The 17296-nt window shown below is 40.9% G+C and overlaps 2 protein-coding genes across 2 annotated transcripts in view; both read left to right on the forward strand.

Moving 5' to 3' along the window:
* Positions 1-899, forward strand: part of LOC117455932 (dymeclin-like) — a 42727-nt gene extending 41828 nt beyond the window's left edge. Inside the window, 1 exon segment of the mRNA XM_071204991.1 lies at positions 560-899. Coding sequence (XP_071061092.1) covers positions 560-829 — 270 coding nt within the window. The 3' untranslated portion in view covers positions 830-899.
* A 2278-nt stretch (positions 900-3177) lies between these two features.
* LOC117456564 (dymeclin-like) overlaps positions 3178-17296 on the forward strand; it is a 28956-nt gene continuing 14837 nt past the window's right edge. Inside the window, exon 1 of the mRNA XM_071205083.1 lies at positions 3178-3241. Coding sequence (XP_071061184.1) covers positions 3178-3241 — 64 coding nt within the window. The remainder of the gene's footprint in view (positions 3242-17296) is intronic.

Here is a 17296-nt window from a genome sequence, read left to right on the forward strand (position 1 = left end):
TTGGATACTTTCTTAATGTTTCTTAAAAGTCAAGTTCGATTCCAATATGACTCCAAGATACTTGAACTGGGAGACTAGTTCCATTTCTGTTTATTTATGTTATTTTACAGTTGATGTTTAACATAAATTGAGCAAAGTGAGCTACTTTAAATATCTTTAAATACAAATGTAAAATGCTATTCAGCTATACATAAAACATTGGTACTGTAACTGCAGTTAACATAATCTAATTTCTGTTTTACATCTGCACCAACATACACACACATACCAATGTATCCATGATAACATTGGCTTTCTAAAAACCAGAGTGTACAACAGTTGTGGTTAGAAATAGCTTTCCATTTCTAGGATTGAATGAAAGAAACAATGAGAAATGTTATCTTGAGTTTACCAGCTTCTAGTGTCCTTTAAAAACCTTGATAGAAGACGAAGAAACGTTTTTTAAAAGGACATTCTTTAAAGCTCTATTTACAAATCATCACCATTAGCCCAAGTGTATTTTTGGAAAATGTTAATTCTGTATTGTAATTGGCTATTTCCTCTTGTGTGACCCTTTTAGGTGATAGGCTTCTTCAGTCAGCGTCTGGAGCTGGCTGGAAGTGACCTGTCAGTTGAGAGGGTTCAGGAAGTCATTATAAAAGGAGCCCAGGCCCTGCCCACAGACAGACTGAAGGTAAATCTCTCTCTCAGACACACACACACACACACACGCACGCACGCACGCACGCACGCACGCACGCACGCACGCACACACACACTCACGACAGGGGGGGCCGATGAAATAAGCGAGCATGGAGACGAGGAACAATGGAATATGAGACCTGGTTGAAGAAAAAAGAAGTGGGACATATTGTACATCAAGGTGAATGTGTTGGGGGTGCAATGTGTTGTCAAGGGCTGCGAGTTATGGCTGATTTGGTGGTGGGGAGGTGAGGAAAAGAGAATTAGTTTGTCTAGAAAGGTGAGAGAGGGAGAGGTATGGGAGGGAGATATGGGATGAAGCGGGGGAAACATGCAAAGAGCCATTGGGACATGAGACGAAAAAGGGCTAAATTCTCATAAGCATTAATGCCCATCTTCCCTCCATCTCTGCTGGCCTGCTACACACGAACACGAAATGGCATTTCAAGGAGATGGGATGGGGGGCTAGGGGGCACTTTGTCATGGGCATATCGGACTTTGGGAGGGAGTGGGGGGCTGGGGGGGGGGACATAAATCTGCCTCTGCGCCTCGTTACCCAACACTCCCAACACTCCTGGCGGGTTGGCTAACCCTCGCCCTCCCAGTGCTCCTCCATTAATCAGTGAGGAAATATGTAACCAGCAGTCTCCCCACAACGCTCCTCACCAGCACCGAAGCTCTTAATTGCATGTTTCATCATGTGTTTAATGTTCTCGGGCTGCAAGGCATTTGTCTCGCTAGCCTATGTGGAGGAGGGATGGTGAGCGGCCACGCGTCCATGTGCTCTCTCTCTGTGTCTCAATCCCATTCGGCTCCTTGGAGCGCTAATGTAGCAATCGACCAAAGAGCCGTAGAATTACACATTGAGCCATGTGGATAACCCCGCCGTGTCCTTCAGCGAGGGGGCTTTGCCTGTAGCACACACTCATGCTTTCAGCTGGACTGGGAATATGTGTGGTCTATGAGTAATAATAATCCTTTATTCATAGAGTTCTTTTTTCAGAATCACAGTGATTCACAGTTACAGCACAAATAATAAGTCATCATGTTTTAAAGAAAACGGATAAAACAGAAAAGATAGGAAAAGAAAAACATTGATAAAAGAGAATTTAAAGACAATTCAAAGGAAATGTAAAATTGCAAAAGACTCTGTCATATCAGTATGTTGTATGAACTTAAAGGAGACCTCTTCTTTAGGATGTGAGCCTGCAATGTAATGGTGTATGTCGATTGTGCAGCCATCTGTGCCAGTTTTCTCTTTGTTTCTGTTGTGCACATTGACTCAGCGCCACCTGAGTGCTTTTCAGCTCTACAGGGTGACATGAAGCGAGGAGTATATCTGGGCAATGTCTCCTCGGGGAGTCCCTGACGCCTGATGGTACCATTGCTCAAACAAACAGCTGTCTCTCCACTTTTTGCTTCCCTTCATCTTATGTGCTCATTCTGCTATAAAGCTCCCAACGTGAAAATCCATAGGCTGGATTAATGTTGTGTGGAATCATCGATGGTAGTTGAAGTTGGTAATTACTCAGTAAAAGCTCTGAGAAGGAGTATAGCTGTCTCAATCCTCTGTTTATGTCTGGCTGACAAGAAAGACATGTAAGGATGATTGTTCCTGTCTAAAAAAAAAAAAGAACAAAAATAAGTTGAGTCTGAGCATGTTGTTCTGCTGTGTTTTTCATTAATTTGTGAAGTAATTCCATACTGAGGTCATGTTCACATTTATAGGAGCACAGTGCATGTCAATGGACGGCTTTATTTACAAAACGCGTAATCTGCTGTGTTGACATTTGAATTCCTGAAGTTGTAGCCCATGTCAACGCTAAGCTGGCTAAAGAAACGTGTTCCCTGTTTTGGCTTTCTGTCCTCCACAACCAAAACCTTCTTCAGAGGAAAGAAATGAAATGCCATAACCAATAATTCACCATTACCGAATACAAATATGAGGTCAAATCACAATGGAATTATGTCATCACTTTTATACGTAACATTGCTAAAAAAAAAAATGTCTCCTAACATTTTAAAACTACTTTTTCACCTGGAAACAATTTGCATCTACTTTGGTGTTTCCAAATCTTTTAAGTAGAGGCCCCTGTTCCCATTGAATACAAAGATAGTGACATTTGTCCTCTTTTCAGATTAGAAACTGCATCACAGCAGACAGTTCAGCTGACCAAAGCAGTTGTGATGGAAATGACTTTAATGGCAGGTTAATGACAGCATCCATGTTTTATAATACCAACATTTAAATGGGTGATGGCATAGATGGTCTTAACTTTACTGCCACACAACAGATCGGTCAGTGTACTCCTGATCTCTGGGATGATCTACGTTTAATTGCAGGACAGCTGAATTCAAATATGAGTTGGTCTTTCTTTACATATATTTATGTTTCTGTGTCAGATTTTGGTGATTAGTTTCAATACATATATATATAAGAGCTTCTTGTAATTACTACCCGTTAACCAACAGTAATTCTGAAGCTACTGTGCTGCCATGATGAAGCCGTTACAACAACAACAACAACAACAACAACAACAACAACAACAACAGCTGCTCTGTGTACTCGGATAGATCGCCTTTTAAAGTGATCAATAACAAAGTTAGCGGCCACAGAAAATCCTTCCCAACTTTACTGCCCTGTGACCCTTGGCCCTCATTTCTTTTTATTTTGCAAAACTCTGTTTCGCCTGTACACATTTTATCGCCAAGTTAGCATTTTAAGGTGTATACACTCTGGAGAAAATTTATTTGCAAGAAAAAGTAATTATCGAGTGAAAAATACCCTTAATGTACCGCCTTAGTTCACTTCATTGTACAATGAAATAATGCTTAAAAAGTGTTCTTTCATGTCAGATTAGATATTAGTTTGCAAACACAACCTGAGTGTGTCATTTTTGCATAAAAAACAGCATTTTCACATGGCTCCACCTTTGTGAACCCAACTTAAAAGGCTGCCTGGAAATGTGTTTGTTGTGAAGGGCAGACGCCGGTTAAAGTAAAGTTAAACATTCGCTTAGAAATACTGACAAACAGACCCATGTTGTTTAAGGTGAGTAGAATAAAGCCTGTTTACCTAACGGATCTTCAGCATTTACACAAAGAAGTAGACATGTAAATGAGGTCCCAACTGAAAGGAAGGGTTAGAAGGTAGTTAATACCTCAGGGATGACCCTCAGCACCTCGTCACTCAACTGCCCCTCTCTCTTTTGTGTGTTTGTGTGTTGTTTCAGGGTGTGTGAGGCTGAGTGGCTCTCATAGGCAGTGTCTCTGGAATGAGTTGTTTAGCCTGACCAGCTGAAATCTGCCTTATTGATCAGTGATAGCCGACAGACTCTCTGGCTCCTCAGGAGGGGACAGGGGGCTTACCAGCTGTTACTCTGTACCTGCCCCTTTGTAGGTCTGACGACTGGTCAGCGCTACTTTCCCACACATTGACAACATAATGAATATACATTTTCTTACTCTAAAGTCAGTCCTGGGTTCTAAAACGTTTTCAACTCAAATGTAGGGTGAACAAAACTTCTGCCCTGGAAGTAAGATTATTGTAACAATAATTACGTTTGTGTAATCCTAAACTTTGATCCTTTCAATATTAAATGCTTGAGAATGATTTCAGGATGTGAGTTCTTGCATCAACATTTCATAATGTAAACAAATAGACAAGTCTAGCAACTTGAGTCCTGCAACAATTCAAGTCAAAAACAAATGAATTGTTTTGTCTGCAAAATCTTTACACGTTAACCTCTTTGAGGCTGGCTATATAGACACAGTTCTAGTTAAATGCTAATGGCAGCTTGTTCACAATGACCATTTTTACAATTAACTGGTCCCACTAAACACAACTTAAGCTGACACAAATTCCATTAGTTTTTAATGTATTTATTCCCATAACCCAGAGTATTGGACACATTTACAAGGTGATATGTAATCAGAGGACCACATCATTGCAAATCATGAAAGATGTACCAAATATCCTGACAATCCATCAAATATTTGTCTTGACATTTTACTCAAAGCCACAAATGTCAACCTCATGGTGGCGCTAGAGTAAAAGTTAGGGATTCAAAACAAATAAACTTATTAGGATTCGTCCTCTGGGGAACATAAATGTGATGGCCATTTGAAACTCTTGGGCCAACTGTTCTAGTTCAATTTTCTTCATAGTAAATGCTAGGTTGAATTTTCATATGTTACAGTTCATTATATTTAACAAATATTGTAATAATTCAGTGTCTGACTCACTATAAAACTAAAAAGTGTCTACAAATATTCAGGTGGATTGTTGTATCAAGCCCTGTGGCCTGAAGTCACTTGAGTTAATATTTTTCATTTTGAAATATAACCTGTGTGTGTGTGTGTGTGTGTGGTGTGTGTGTGTGTGTGTGTGTGTGTGTGGTGTGTGGTGTGTGTGTGTGTGTGTGTGTGTGTGTGTGTGTGTGGTGTGTGGTGTGTGTGTGTGTGGTGTGTGTTTGTGTGTGTGTGTGTGTGTGTGTGTGGTGTGTGTGTGGTGTGTGTGTGTGTGGTGTGTGTGTGTGTTGTGTGTGTGTGTGTGTGTGTGTGTGTGTGTGGTGTGTGTGTGTGTGTGTGTGTGTGTGTGTGTTGGTGTGTGTGTGTGTGTGTGTGTTGTGTGTGTGGTGTGGTGTGTGTTTGCATGAGTTCATATTTGCTCCCTAGCCGCATTCTTCTCTGTCTGACCGAGCTCTGACAGCACAGAGGCGGGAATGGAACACTGAGTCCTGAGTGAAGATATGAGGCCAGCCAGTCAGTCTGTGTTCAGGGGCGAGGGTCTGACCCACCAGGACCCATAACTAACTGATATGAGCCCGGGCCAAGTGGACCCAGACAGAACAACACCGAGTGGAGGAGGGAGAGGAGGAAACAGAGCCAGAGGAGATATGTAATGAGAGGAAGCCACAGTGTAGACAGAATAAAGAAGGAGACATTATTAAGGGTGATGTATGCTCAGATTCCCCCCCCCCCCCCCCAGAAAAATCAGGAACACTTTTTCGTTGAGTCATTTAGTGATATCCAAGACTTCCCATTGCACACAAATCCCTTGGTGTTGGTTCTTTCCAATATTGAAGTAGGAGGAAAAATCTTGGCTATTATGATTCATGGATCATTTATCTTTTTGTTTAATTTTGTGCTCAATATGTAGTGAAAATCATCCGGTGTGTGCCCATGGGGACTGTATATTCATACCGTTTAGGTTCATAATTTCTTCTCCAGTCTCATTGAATTCCCGTTTGAATATAATAAAAATTTGTTTTATTGGCATAGAGTGCATCATTTCCACTTACTTTTCAGTCACTTGACAGCTTGTGAGAGTACACCCTGCTGTACTGAACCACACTGACAGCTTTTATTGTTAACGGTATAGTTAAAGGTTTGGGACTTTTTGTGTAAAAATGGATGAGAAGATCAACACATCTCTCATTTCTGTTCACTAAATATCAAGGTGGAGACATTTCACTTGCAAAAGATGTGGTAACGGCTAGCCTGGAATATATAAAAACAATTACTGGTTTTACATATACTGGTTTTTTGATATAACGTGTTATTGTTAATAAAGTGAGCTTTATATTTGTTGCTAGGAAGATTTTGTTACCTTTGGACTGAGCCAATGTTTCTCTCTGTCCAGTCTTTATGCTAAGCTAAGCTAACAGGCCGCTGGCTGTAGCTTCATATTCAACATTCTAGTATAAGAGTGGTATTAGTCTTCTCGTTTTGCCACGAAAGCTAACTTTTCATTGAATTAAGTGGGGGTTTCTTTGCTTGAATGCTTAAGCAGCATTTTGTTCTTTTGTTGGCCTTTTCCTTAAGCTTTAGTTAAATAATTGTTGTTATTTTATGGGGTTAGTATTGGCAGCAGACCTTGTGATCTTTTCTTTTTAAATTTAAAATTATTGGAGTTGTAATTGTGATTTTATATGTTTTTTTTATCTGCAAACAATAACCTTTTCACGACCATACTTGCCAACCCTCCCGATTTTCGCGGGAGACTCCCGATTTCATTGCCCTCTCCCGGTTTCCTCCCGGGGTCATATTTCTCCCGCATTTCTCCCGATTTCTGACAAAATCAGATTTACTCAGGACTGTTTCCACTCGGACTTTAATACAGCTACACCATTGTTTGGTTTCCATGGTAGCGCGTCTCTTTAGTAGCGTGTGCAACTGAAAGTCTGAGAGGGTGAGGCAGATAGTCACATAAAACAGAACAAGAATCGACAACACGACCCTCTGCCCACACATATGCTCCGTCAAGGATGGTGCTACAGGCTGCAAGACATTGCACTTACAACTACAATAAGCATGTTAATGTTAATCTAATACATCTCCGGCGATTCCCCCCCCCCCCCCCCCCCCGCGGTGGTTTTGAAATGCTCCCGATTTCTGAGCTCTCAAGGTTGGCAAGTATGTTCACGACACATAAACCAGAGAGGCCCACACACCACACACACACACACAACACACACACACACACACACACACACACACACACACACACACACACACACACACACACACACACACACACACACACACACACACACACACACACACACACACACACACACACACACACACACACACACACACACACACACACACACACACACACACACACACACACACACACGGACCACCACACCCTGTCTGTGTTTATGTACGCTGGTTGAGTCACAATCTGTGATCTCTTTTTAATAGCCAGAGTCGACACATGCATTAGCTTAGTAGCACCCTTCCCTTTGTTTAGGGAAAAAACAGAGCCCCAAGATATAATAACAGATAATAAACATTATGCCTACTGTTTGTTATCAGGTTTTTTCAGGAATTTGCCACTTTCATGTTAGGCTACAAAACAGTTTTGCAAAATCCACAGGCTTTCTTCCCCAGTCATCCTGACACTCTTGAAAGTGGATTAATGTACCATCATCAGACAATCTTGTTTTTAGGGTGCATTCTTTCTTGCCTTGCCTACAGGTGTTTTGCATTGTCAGTAGATGACTCAAAGTCAAACATAGTCATACCCACCAGTAAATAAATGCTGCCTTCAAAGTCCCATTAAGAGCCAGACCAATATATTGCCCAGCACACCCATTTTTTTACATCTTAGTCATAACGTTTTGTTGTTTCTTTTTATTCTAAGTCTATTCACAAATCTGTCAACAAACAAATCAACAATCTATCAAATATTTTTGTTAATGTCAAAGTATAAACGTAATTGTATACGTAATACATTGTTTATAACACGTGATAATGTAGTTATAAGCAGCTACAAATACATTTGAACAGTTACATGTACGTGATTTGTAAAAAATAAATAATGAGATCTATATATATATATATCTTCTTCTATAAATACATGTTATTAATAATATTACAACAAATGTATTATCTGTCCATACAGCAGCCCCCATTTGATGCCCATAGGAGGAGTAGTCATCAATGAATACATTACTAAACTACTGCTACAACAACTACATTATAGTTATATGTAAACCCTTTTAATGTTGTGTGTAGTGCTTATAAATGCAAAACATATTTTTCATTGCTGGAAAACTTTATAGAGAATGTATTACTATTATCATAAGAAAGTGTTTCTCACTTCCAGTCTGCCTGTCCATACTCCATGTCCTCTCCTGATCTTTCTTCCCTCTGAATTGTTCAGTGTAGGCTTCAACTACTGCTACTTATTAGTCTTGGGATAGTTAAATATGGGAGTTTTAATCACCTGGCCTCACCCTTCTCTCTTCCTTTGAATTCCACCGTGCTGATGGAGACTCTAGCAGAACATTGTGTGCAGGGGCAGAGATCAGTGTCTCCCTTCATGCATGGTTTACATGGTAGGGAATGATTGACTGAAGTACGAATGATGCTGTCACATTTCTTATAGTCTTTTGATGTAGAACCAATTCCCCCCACACGACTGATGTACATTCTCATAAAGCTTTCCCTGAAATCAGAGGTTACAGTGCGCACACACACACACACAGTGCTTCTTGTCATTCTACGTGGAAATACCCAGAGGTGGGAGAAGAAGAGAGAAAAGGGGACGGTAAAGGGCGCCTATGCATTTAACTTTTCAGTCTTGCAGTGAAGCATGAGGAGGATTAATAACTAGGTTGTCACATCAGGTTCTTCTGAATTGATGTTGTAAGAAGTAGCAAAAAAACTGGTATTTTTCCCTCTTTTTTGAATTCATTGCTGTTTCTATCTAAAACAGATCTTAGTCACTCATAGACAATGAGAGCTGTCAGTACAAGGTGGGTTTTTGATCCTACACCTGTGAAAGTGTTATCGATGTGCGCGATTTCTTCTCCGTTTTGCCTGCGTTGATCATCACATTCCCCCGCCCTGGTAGATCTTGTAACACAAACTCCATATTTCTCTTACTGCAATGAAAGATACATTTCTTGCTGCCTTTTTTTAAATTCCAAAGTAGCAAAATACTTTCTCTTCTACATTCTGTGTCTGATATAGGCCTAGAGACACTCCGTGATCAAATTTGACTACCTGAATTATATTTTATTGTATCTAGGCAACACACCAACAATTATGCAGTAAAATGGGGTTTAATGAAGCCATGGTTCTCCCTTTTTAAAAATAAAACATGCACGGTTTAAGAACCAATTCTTTAGTTGTTTTTAGAAAGGTTAACACTGAATACAATGTTTTATAATGAGGTCGAGCTTCACACATGATATGCTACCTCTAAGACGGATGCCACCCTTTATGTTGCTTATTATGTTCTCTTTTCAGTTTCAATATAATGTCCCCTAGTGTTCCTCTCATTAAAGGAATGGTCCACTCATTAGATAATTAATCAAAACTTCAATATTTAGTGAAACGTTATGTTTAAACCATACCCTGAAGAAATCAGCGATATTCCCCGGTAAATAATGATTTTATAGCTCTTTTTTTATCAAGACCTGTATATTCCGTCTGGCCGCCGCCATGTTTGCCATTTTCAGTAGTCACGTGATGGTCGTGACGTCATCCATGCGTTCACTTTGTCAACACACGGAAATATGGTGGAGTATTTCAGTTCGGACTCGTCAGCAGAGGAACAAGTTTTGACCAATGTGAAGAGATTGGATGGGGGAATTCATCCATACATATCAGTATGACAATACGACACCCTCTGTCCTAAGACCCTCACATCGTACAAGGAAAAACTTCCGAAGAAAACCCACAGTTTAAAGGGAACATGGGAGAAACCTCAGGGAGAGCAACAGAGGAGGGATCCCTCTCCCAGGACGGACAGACGTGCAATAGATGCCGTGTGTAAATTGAAAAGATAATACATTTGCAACATAGGTACAGTGATGTACCTGAACGCGTTCAATGAACGATCGTTCATGAACGCGTTCATATTTTGGGCGAACGTGAACTGAACGTACTGTATTTTCCGCTAGATGAACGTAATTGAGAACGCGTTCATTCTCAGCGCTGTATAACGGCGTTCAAAAGTGCGTTCATTCTCAGCACTGTATTATAACGGCGTTCAAAAGTGTGCCAGATTTCATATGCCTTTCAGCCGAAAACCCAGTTAAAACACACCGTAAACAGGATTCAAATAATGCGGAAAACCACCCAATCTGGCAACAGCAAGCTGCCTGTGACGCGCGCCTGTCACCCCTGGCTGTCGCACTATAATATACGTCATCAGACTCCTCACAACAAACAATGTGGAACCGCGGAACCGGCAAGCATTGAATGAATGAATTAGTATGGACGAAGCCGAGAGCAGCTGGAGCAGCACTCGCTCAGAGTGAGACTCTACGGCAGGGGTGGTGAACCTCCGGCCTCCGGGCCGTATACGGCCCGCGAGACAATTTGGTACGGCCCTCGAGGTAATTTATAAACACACGCAAAGAATAAAAAAATGAAAGAAATCTAGACCGCAAAAAAATTAAACAAGCTAGTGCCTGTTTTTCCTGGCCAAGGTCAGGGTCCTTGAACACAACACGAGCCTAACGTGTCATCACGTGGTATATGTCTCGACTGACAGGGGTGCAGTTCTGACTGAGAGCACCAGAACGCCACTCCAGCACTTCAGTAATTGCAGTACCGATAAGTCCATACACATGCCGCAGTTTCTGCGTGTCTGTGTCTTTAGTTGAAAGCCCAGTGGCGATCTGCTCATCTGTCATACTGCTCAGACAGTCAATAACTGTGTTGTTATCATTAGCATCTGGTTAGCTAGCTATGCTAACGAATATAAGAAGCTTTGTCTACAACCAGTGAGGTAAAGGCACATCTTTATATGATCATTATAGTTATAAAAAAAACAAGAGAATAAAGTAAACAGGTATAAAATACTATATGACAGTTATTAATAAAGAAGAATACAGTTTGAAAGGGGAGTGATTTGTCAAATATCCATAAATTAAAAGAAAATCTGCTTACAGTTGTGTTTGGGTGTTGAGAGATGTGTCCATAGATCTCCTAATGTTGCTCTCAAAGTGCAAACAATCTTGCCAGGGGAGCATGCCCCCCGGACCCCCCTAGAGGAGGTTAGGTCCCCCCCACTTAAATCATGTTCACATGGATAGGAAACTAAATACATTTGCACACATCTTGTGTCCATATCTTTCTGTGTTGGTGGTCACCCCACACCCTGCACGTGCATGCATATGCGAGTCATGGTGAGATATCTGGACTAAGAGGTTGCTTTTTCTTTGCACAGCATGAAATGAATGAGCTGTGATTTTAGTTTTTTTAAGCAGAGGTCAATAACTTGTACGGCCCTCTGAGGATATTGTAAACATTGAAATGGCCCATTAACATCGTACAGGAGACAAATAATAGCTCGCAGCAACTTATTGAAAAAAGAACTATGAACTATAAATTAGTTCATTTTTGAAACCATGAACTTTAGTTCAACATTTTGAATTATGAACTATGAACTGAACTAGTTCATTTTAAAATGTGTGAACTGTGAACTGAACTAGTTCATGTAGAAAGTGAACTTTCCCAACACTGCATAGGTAGTCCAAATGTTTGGAAATGCATGTGTGTATAATGGGAAGATGATATAAGATACTATATGTATGCATGTAGTACCACCCTTGCTAGCGATTCCCTCTCTAGTTTAGCATACTCAGCTTCGTTGTCCCTGGCCATAGAATCACGATTTTATGGGGCCGGAAAAAACTGGGGTAAAATGTCAATATCCTGCTGAGAGCTGACTTACTGACTCCCCTATTTCGTCTCTTATCTTCCCAAATGTCTTCCTCACCTGCCTAATGAAGATGCTTCAAGACCTAGTTGTGACTTAACTTGTTAGCGTGTCTCTTTTCATATCCTTCAGCCTCTAATCTTCTTTTCTCCTTTGCTCTGAGTCCTTCTGTGTTTATTCTTGGGCAGTAGGAGTGCCACCCCATGCAGGCAGCAGGTGTTCTGGGGTCTTAATGATTGTCTGCTTTCCAAATGATAATGAGGGCAGTCCCGCTGTGCCCTGGTCTTTTCTGATTGAGGCGCAGCAAAACAGAGCGCAGCTAGCATCCGATCAATTAGTCGGGCCCACCTTTCTGCCAGGGTGCTGTTGCAGCTGTTACCGTCACCCTTTTTACCATTATTACTCGCGTCATCATTGACATCACGGCCGCTTTGCCCCCCTGCTGTTACTGCTAGCCAAGTCTCCGAGAGGTAGTGTGCCAATTTAATCTGTTAATAAGGCGTCTGTCTGCAGATTTGGCTGGACTTCCCCACCGCACAGACAGCGATGCAGCGATTGTCCAACACATTCTTTCCTAAACAGAGACAGACACATTGCATTGTTGATGTTGTAGTACCGTCTTTTGCTTCATTCTGTGTGTGTGTGTTTGTGAAACAAAGGATGTTTTGTCAGGCTATGTGGAAATAATAGGCACAATACTACACAAAATGGTCTGATTATGACATGGCCGTAAGCAGGTCAGACAATGACCCATTTAAAAAAAACTTCCAAAAGACGGGGCTGCTCAGCCAGTCTGACCCTCGCTGTCTGTCGACGTGGTGCTTTTTCTTCTCTTCATGCTTTCCCTCATCTACTTTTCTTATTAAAACCTTTCCTGTTCTTGCCTGTTATCATATCGCATCAACGATTAAAAAGGTGCAAATATTCTCTTTATTTCCATTTTAAAGCTTTGTGTTCTGTGAAAACATCCGTCTCTTAGGCGTGGCTTTTAACTCACTGTGTGTATCTGTCTGTGTTAATCTCCATATCCTTGTCTTTGTCAGTGCTCTTTCTTAATATGTCTGGTTTGTCTGCCCTGCAACAGCCTGCAGTGAGCAGCATGGCCAGCCAGGGAATCACTAAGCTATTGGTTTAATGATTCCAGCTCCTACTTTACAGGGATTTACATGTCTGTGTCTCTAAACCCTGCCCACACACACGAACATGCATAAAAAAACATGATTGGGTATGATAGACGGCTAGACACAAACACATTCAGATTGTGAAGTGCGGGCAATGTCCTTCCCAGCCACTGATTGCATCTACAAACTCTATCATTTTCTTTGTCAAACAGATTGCAAAGGTCAAACATACCTGCAGACAAAACACATTTGTGCCAAACATTTAGAAGAATTAGCAGCAGAATCAGACGGATGGAAACACACACACACAACACAAACACAAACACACACACACAGGCGTATTCACAGTCTTCCAGTCTTTCCGGTTTGTATAAATGGTGAAACGAGTACAATGGGGGCAGGATCATTGAGACTAATGATACAGCTCATGTCTGAGGCCTGTGTTTTCCTGGGTGGAGAGAAGACATTAAATAGCAGCGTGAGTGGCTGTGACTAAATGACAATGCAGCAGGCTGGAAAAAAGTACATGGCTGGAGGAGAAGGAGCACACAAGTGGAGGAGGAGGGAAGGGAAAAACTGAGGAAGGGGAGCGAGAAAAGAAAAGAAAGGCTGTTATGGTTTCATGCAGTCAAACACGTGTTAGGTGCTTTTCGGCTGTCTCGCAGATGCATTTTTGGGAAAAACAAGTGCACGAGAACATAGTGGGAAGTGGATGAGGAGGAGCCAAAATATTTAAATCCTGTCTGGGTTTCAAGTAGACCATGGACCTCTTAATCTCATCCACTTGACAAACATACACACTGGGCCAGGCAGACGTCTAGCTAGCCTATTTTCATGTGACCTGAATTCCCCAGTGTGGCATTTCTTTCCCTGCCAGGCTAATCTCATTAAGCTGGGTGCAGAGCTAAAGAACAAACACACTCTGCATCCCTTACTCCCACTCTGCCTTCCTCTCCTCCTTTTGTCTCCTCCTCATCGCATTCACTTTCTCCATCAAGCCCCCCTACTCACTTCTTCTATGCCTCCATTTGTGTTGCTGTCTTCCTTCCTCTACCTCCTCTTCCTCCCACTCGTATCTGTCGCTGCTTTCTGTCTAATTACAGCCTGCCACAGCAGAACCGAGTGGAGCCGCTCTAGCTAGGCAGAGGAGTCGAGCCCAGAGAGCCAGCTCTGCCTCCAGACGCACAATCAATCCTCATTATAGCCGGCTCTCCTGCCTCCACTTGCCTCTTCACGTCTGCCTGTTAAAGTGCCGCACATCTTCGTCCGACGGCCTGCGGAAATCGATGCAGTACATTATCGCATCCGTGTGGCAAGCCTGATTCATGGTCGACGCACAAGAGAATACAGTTATTTATAATCATCCTTATCCCCCTGGCTACTTTAAGGAGGTGAATTTGAATGAGTGTGCATGAGTGTGCGTAGTATGCTTATGTGTGGCTCTAGCAAAGAAAAAAAAGGCCACACGGTAAGCAAAGTTATTTATAAGATAAGGACTTCATTCCAAAGCAGGGCACCAAAGACGTAATGTAAAATGCAACCACATGCAGTTCTGTTGCAGATGGTTAGCCCAGATTGAAGCTGGAATCTCATCTTCCAATCAGCTTGCTGTTGCAGTCTGGCTGAGCTGCTGTTTTGAATCTGGTCTTAGCTGGTATTAGCAAATTCTTGGTCAAAACAGGTCGCCATCAGAACAATGATGTTTGTCATGAACATGAATCCTTAAGGATAAGTCTCATAAAAGAGAACATAAAGTCTTATGGTCTTTTGTATGAAAGTTGTCTCACAGTGCATAGGAAACTAGCTTTTTAACCATAAAGCTTTACTGATTTATACATCTACACATTAAAGATTAAACTGGCTTGCTCAGCACCTCATTCTAATGTATTTTACAGGAATTTCAATACTTCCAAGGGAATACACTTCTCTCATTTCAAGCCTGAAATTGAGGCAGGATGTAACCCCAGAGGAAGTTGCTGATGAGTACTGTCTAAGGCGAGGTTTCCTGTAAAGCATAGATAGATGTGAAGTTTGGTCTTTAGTGGTCAATTACGTTTTTTAAGAATGGATTTATGGATTTCACAATCATGCAGTTATAAAGTAAAAGAGTTGTGCAGTTGTTGTTGTTTTGTTATATATTGAGCAATAGCCACAACTTAATCGATATAACACAGATATTGCATATTTTTGGAATAACTGAAGAGTAGTATTGTGTTAGTGTGCGTTTGTGCGTAAGTTGATGTCCACACACTGCAGGAAAGCTATGCATCAGCACTGAACTATCACCGCGTAGAGGAGGGTAAAGAGGCAGTCATGTATAATTGCTCTTTAAATATATTTGTTTTATAGAAAACATCATGTCCTCTTGTGAGTGGACTCTAATGTAGGAAGGCAAAACAAAGATATGTATTTTTGAGTAATACATTTGCCTTTATGCAATGACAAGTCAAAATGTCGTCTGTGAAAAAGCAAACATTGTTGTCCAGTCCCATTCTAACGAGAGCACTCATTGTGTATGGCAAATAACTTTTAAAAAGTGCCTCCATAATACATTTTGGTGCCCACCATTGGTTCATAGACTTCCATATGAAGTACTTGTATTGCGTTTAGTTTTACATTATGCATTAGATGCAGTAGGCCGGATTATTACAGATGCGTTGATATTAGGGTAAACAGAAATGCCCAAATACAGTATCTTGAGGAAAGAATTTCAACCATTGAAGTCGATTTTTCAAATGTAAGTTGCCTGTTCAGGGTATATCTAGGGTAGTAGTCTTAAGGCAGTCATGTAAAAAATTGTTTAACTTTATGTAAAAGGGGGATTTGGTTTAAATATCGTCATCAGATTAACTCCGAAGCATACACTCGCCCATGCTATTCCTGGTAATCGTATAGACGCAGGGTCAGGGTTAGAGAATCTTTTCCGTGTGTGTTACAGTGTTGGTCCTTCTACCATCGGACTTACTTGTTAGTGCACCGTGGCATTAGGCTAAGCTACTTTGAATGTTCTTGACTCCTGCATTCTCTTAGTCTGTATTTTTGTCTCAGCTTCGGCTTAGCTGTTGTGCTTTTGCTTTGTACCGCCAACATAGATATACAGTTTATAGATTAGATCAATCTCAGTTCAAAAAAGCTTCAAAGCAGTTAGTGGCCACGTTTTTAAATGCTGTTAACTCTTGTAGGGCAATCATATTTATTTGCTTTCCTTTTGGCAAATGAAAAACAACAAACCATGCTACATTCATTTAGCCAGCAGTGTTTGTTTTCATTATGATGAAGCGTGTTACTATTCATTGTTTTGTATTTTTTAGGTTTGCATCATCTAGGGAGCTTATCTATATAATGCCATCAGTACATGGCAGTGCTTGTCCCGCCTTTGTCACAACCCGGGAAATCATACATCATCTCTTGAGCTCTATTCGCCAATTCATTGCTACGAGGTTTTATCTTTTTAAAGATTATTCATTTTCCCACAGTCTCTCAGCCCGTTCCTCTCTACCCCACAATGGACAAAGCCGTGCGGGACGTTATCTCGTCATGGTGGCGTCTGTCTATCTGTCTGTCTGTCTGTGTAGACAGATTATTGTGAGCACAGTAACTAAAGAACAATGTATGAAAGAATCTCTGTTCTTAAACAGCAGGTTCCCCAAGTCAAGCAGATAGTTTGATTAGATTTGATCATGTTGCTTACATTTCCACAATACTCAGTAAACAGATTTCCTGGGAACTACCAACAATTCTTAGAGTAGTCATATAGGGCTGATGGTCAACTATTTTAAATGCTATAACTAGTGGTGCAATGGTTAAAGGTTTTATAACAGCGTTTTGAACTTCCCAAATGGGGGTTTACCTTATTGAATGGCTGTATTGGACTGCTTAAGATTGTTTAGGCACTAATAAACTGGTAACCCTAATGTATTAGTGGGATTTTTGCTTACACTACATTTATTTTAAGAGGACTTCCATCTATCTACATTTCTTCACAGATACACTGAGTTCCAAATAACCAAGACCCAGATATTGCCTGATTCTAAATCTACAAAGGGGCGGCACAATATACAATATAATTAAATATGCATTTTCTTAAATAAATATATAAATAAATCAGATATTTAAGTTTACTCTGTAATTCTGCTGCCTTGGATATACAGCTAAATTACATTGCTGGCTAAATAAATGCACAAAATATATAAATGACTTCCCCAAATGTATTGGAAAATATTGCAATATTGCAAAGTTTCCAGTTTTTGTCCTTTACATGAGCGTGGTTTTGACCGTCTCATTTATCACAAAACATCAAGCTTTT

This window comes from Pseudochaenichthys georgianus, chromosome 12 (assembly GCF_902827115.2).
Source record: "Pseudochaenichthys georgianus chromosome 12, fPseGeo1.2, whole genome shotgun sequence".
In the NCBI taxonomy this organism is placed as follows: domain Eukaryota; kingdom Metazoa; phylum Chordata; class Actinopteri; order Perciformes; family Channichthyidae; genus Pseudochaenichthys; species Pseudochaenichthys georgianus.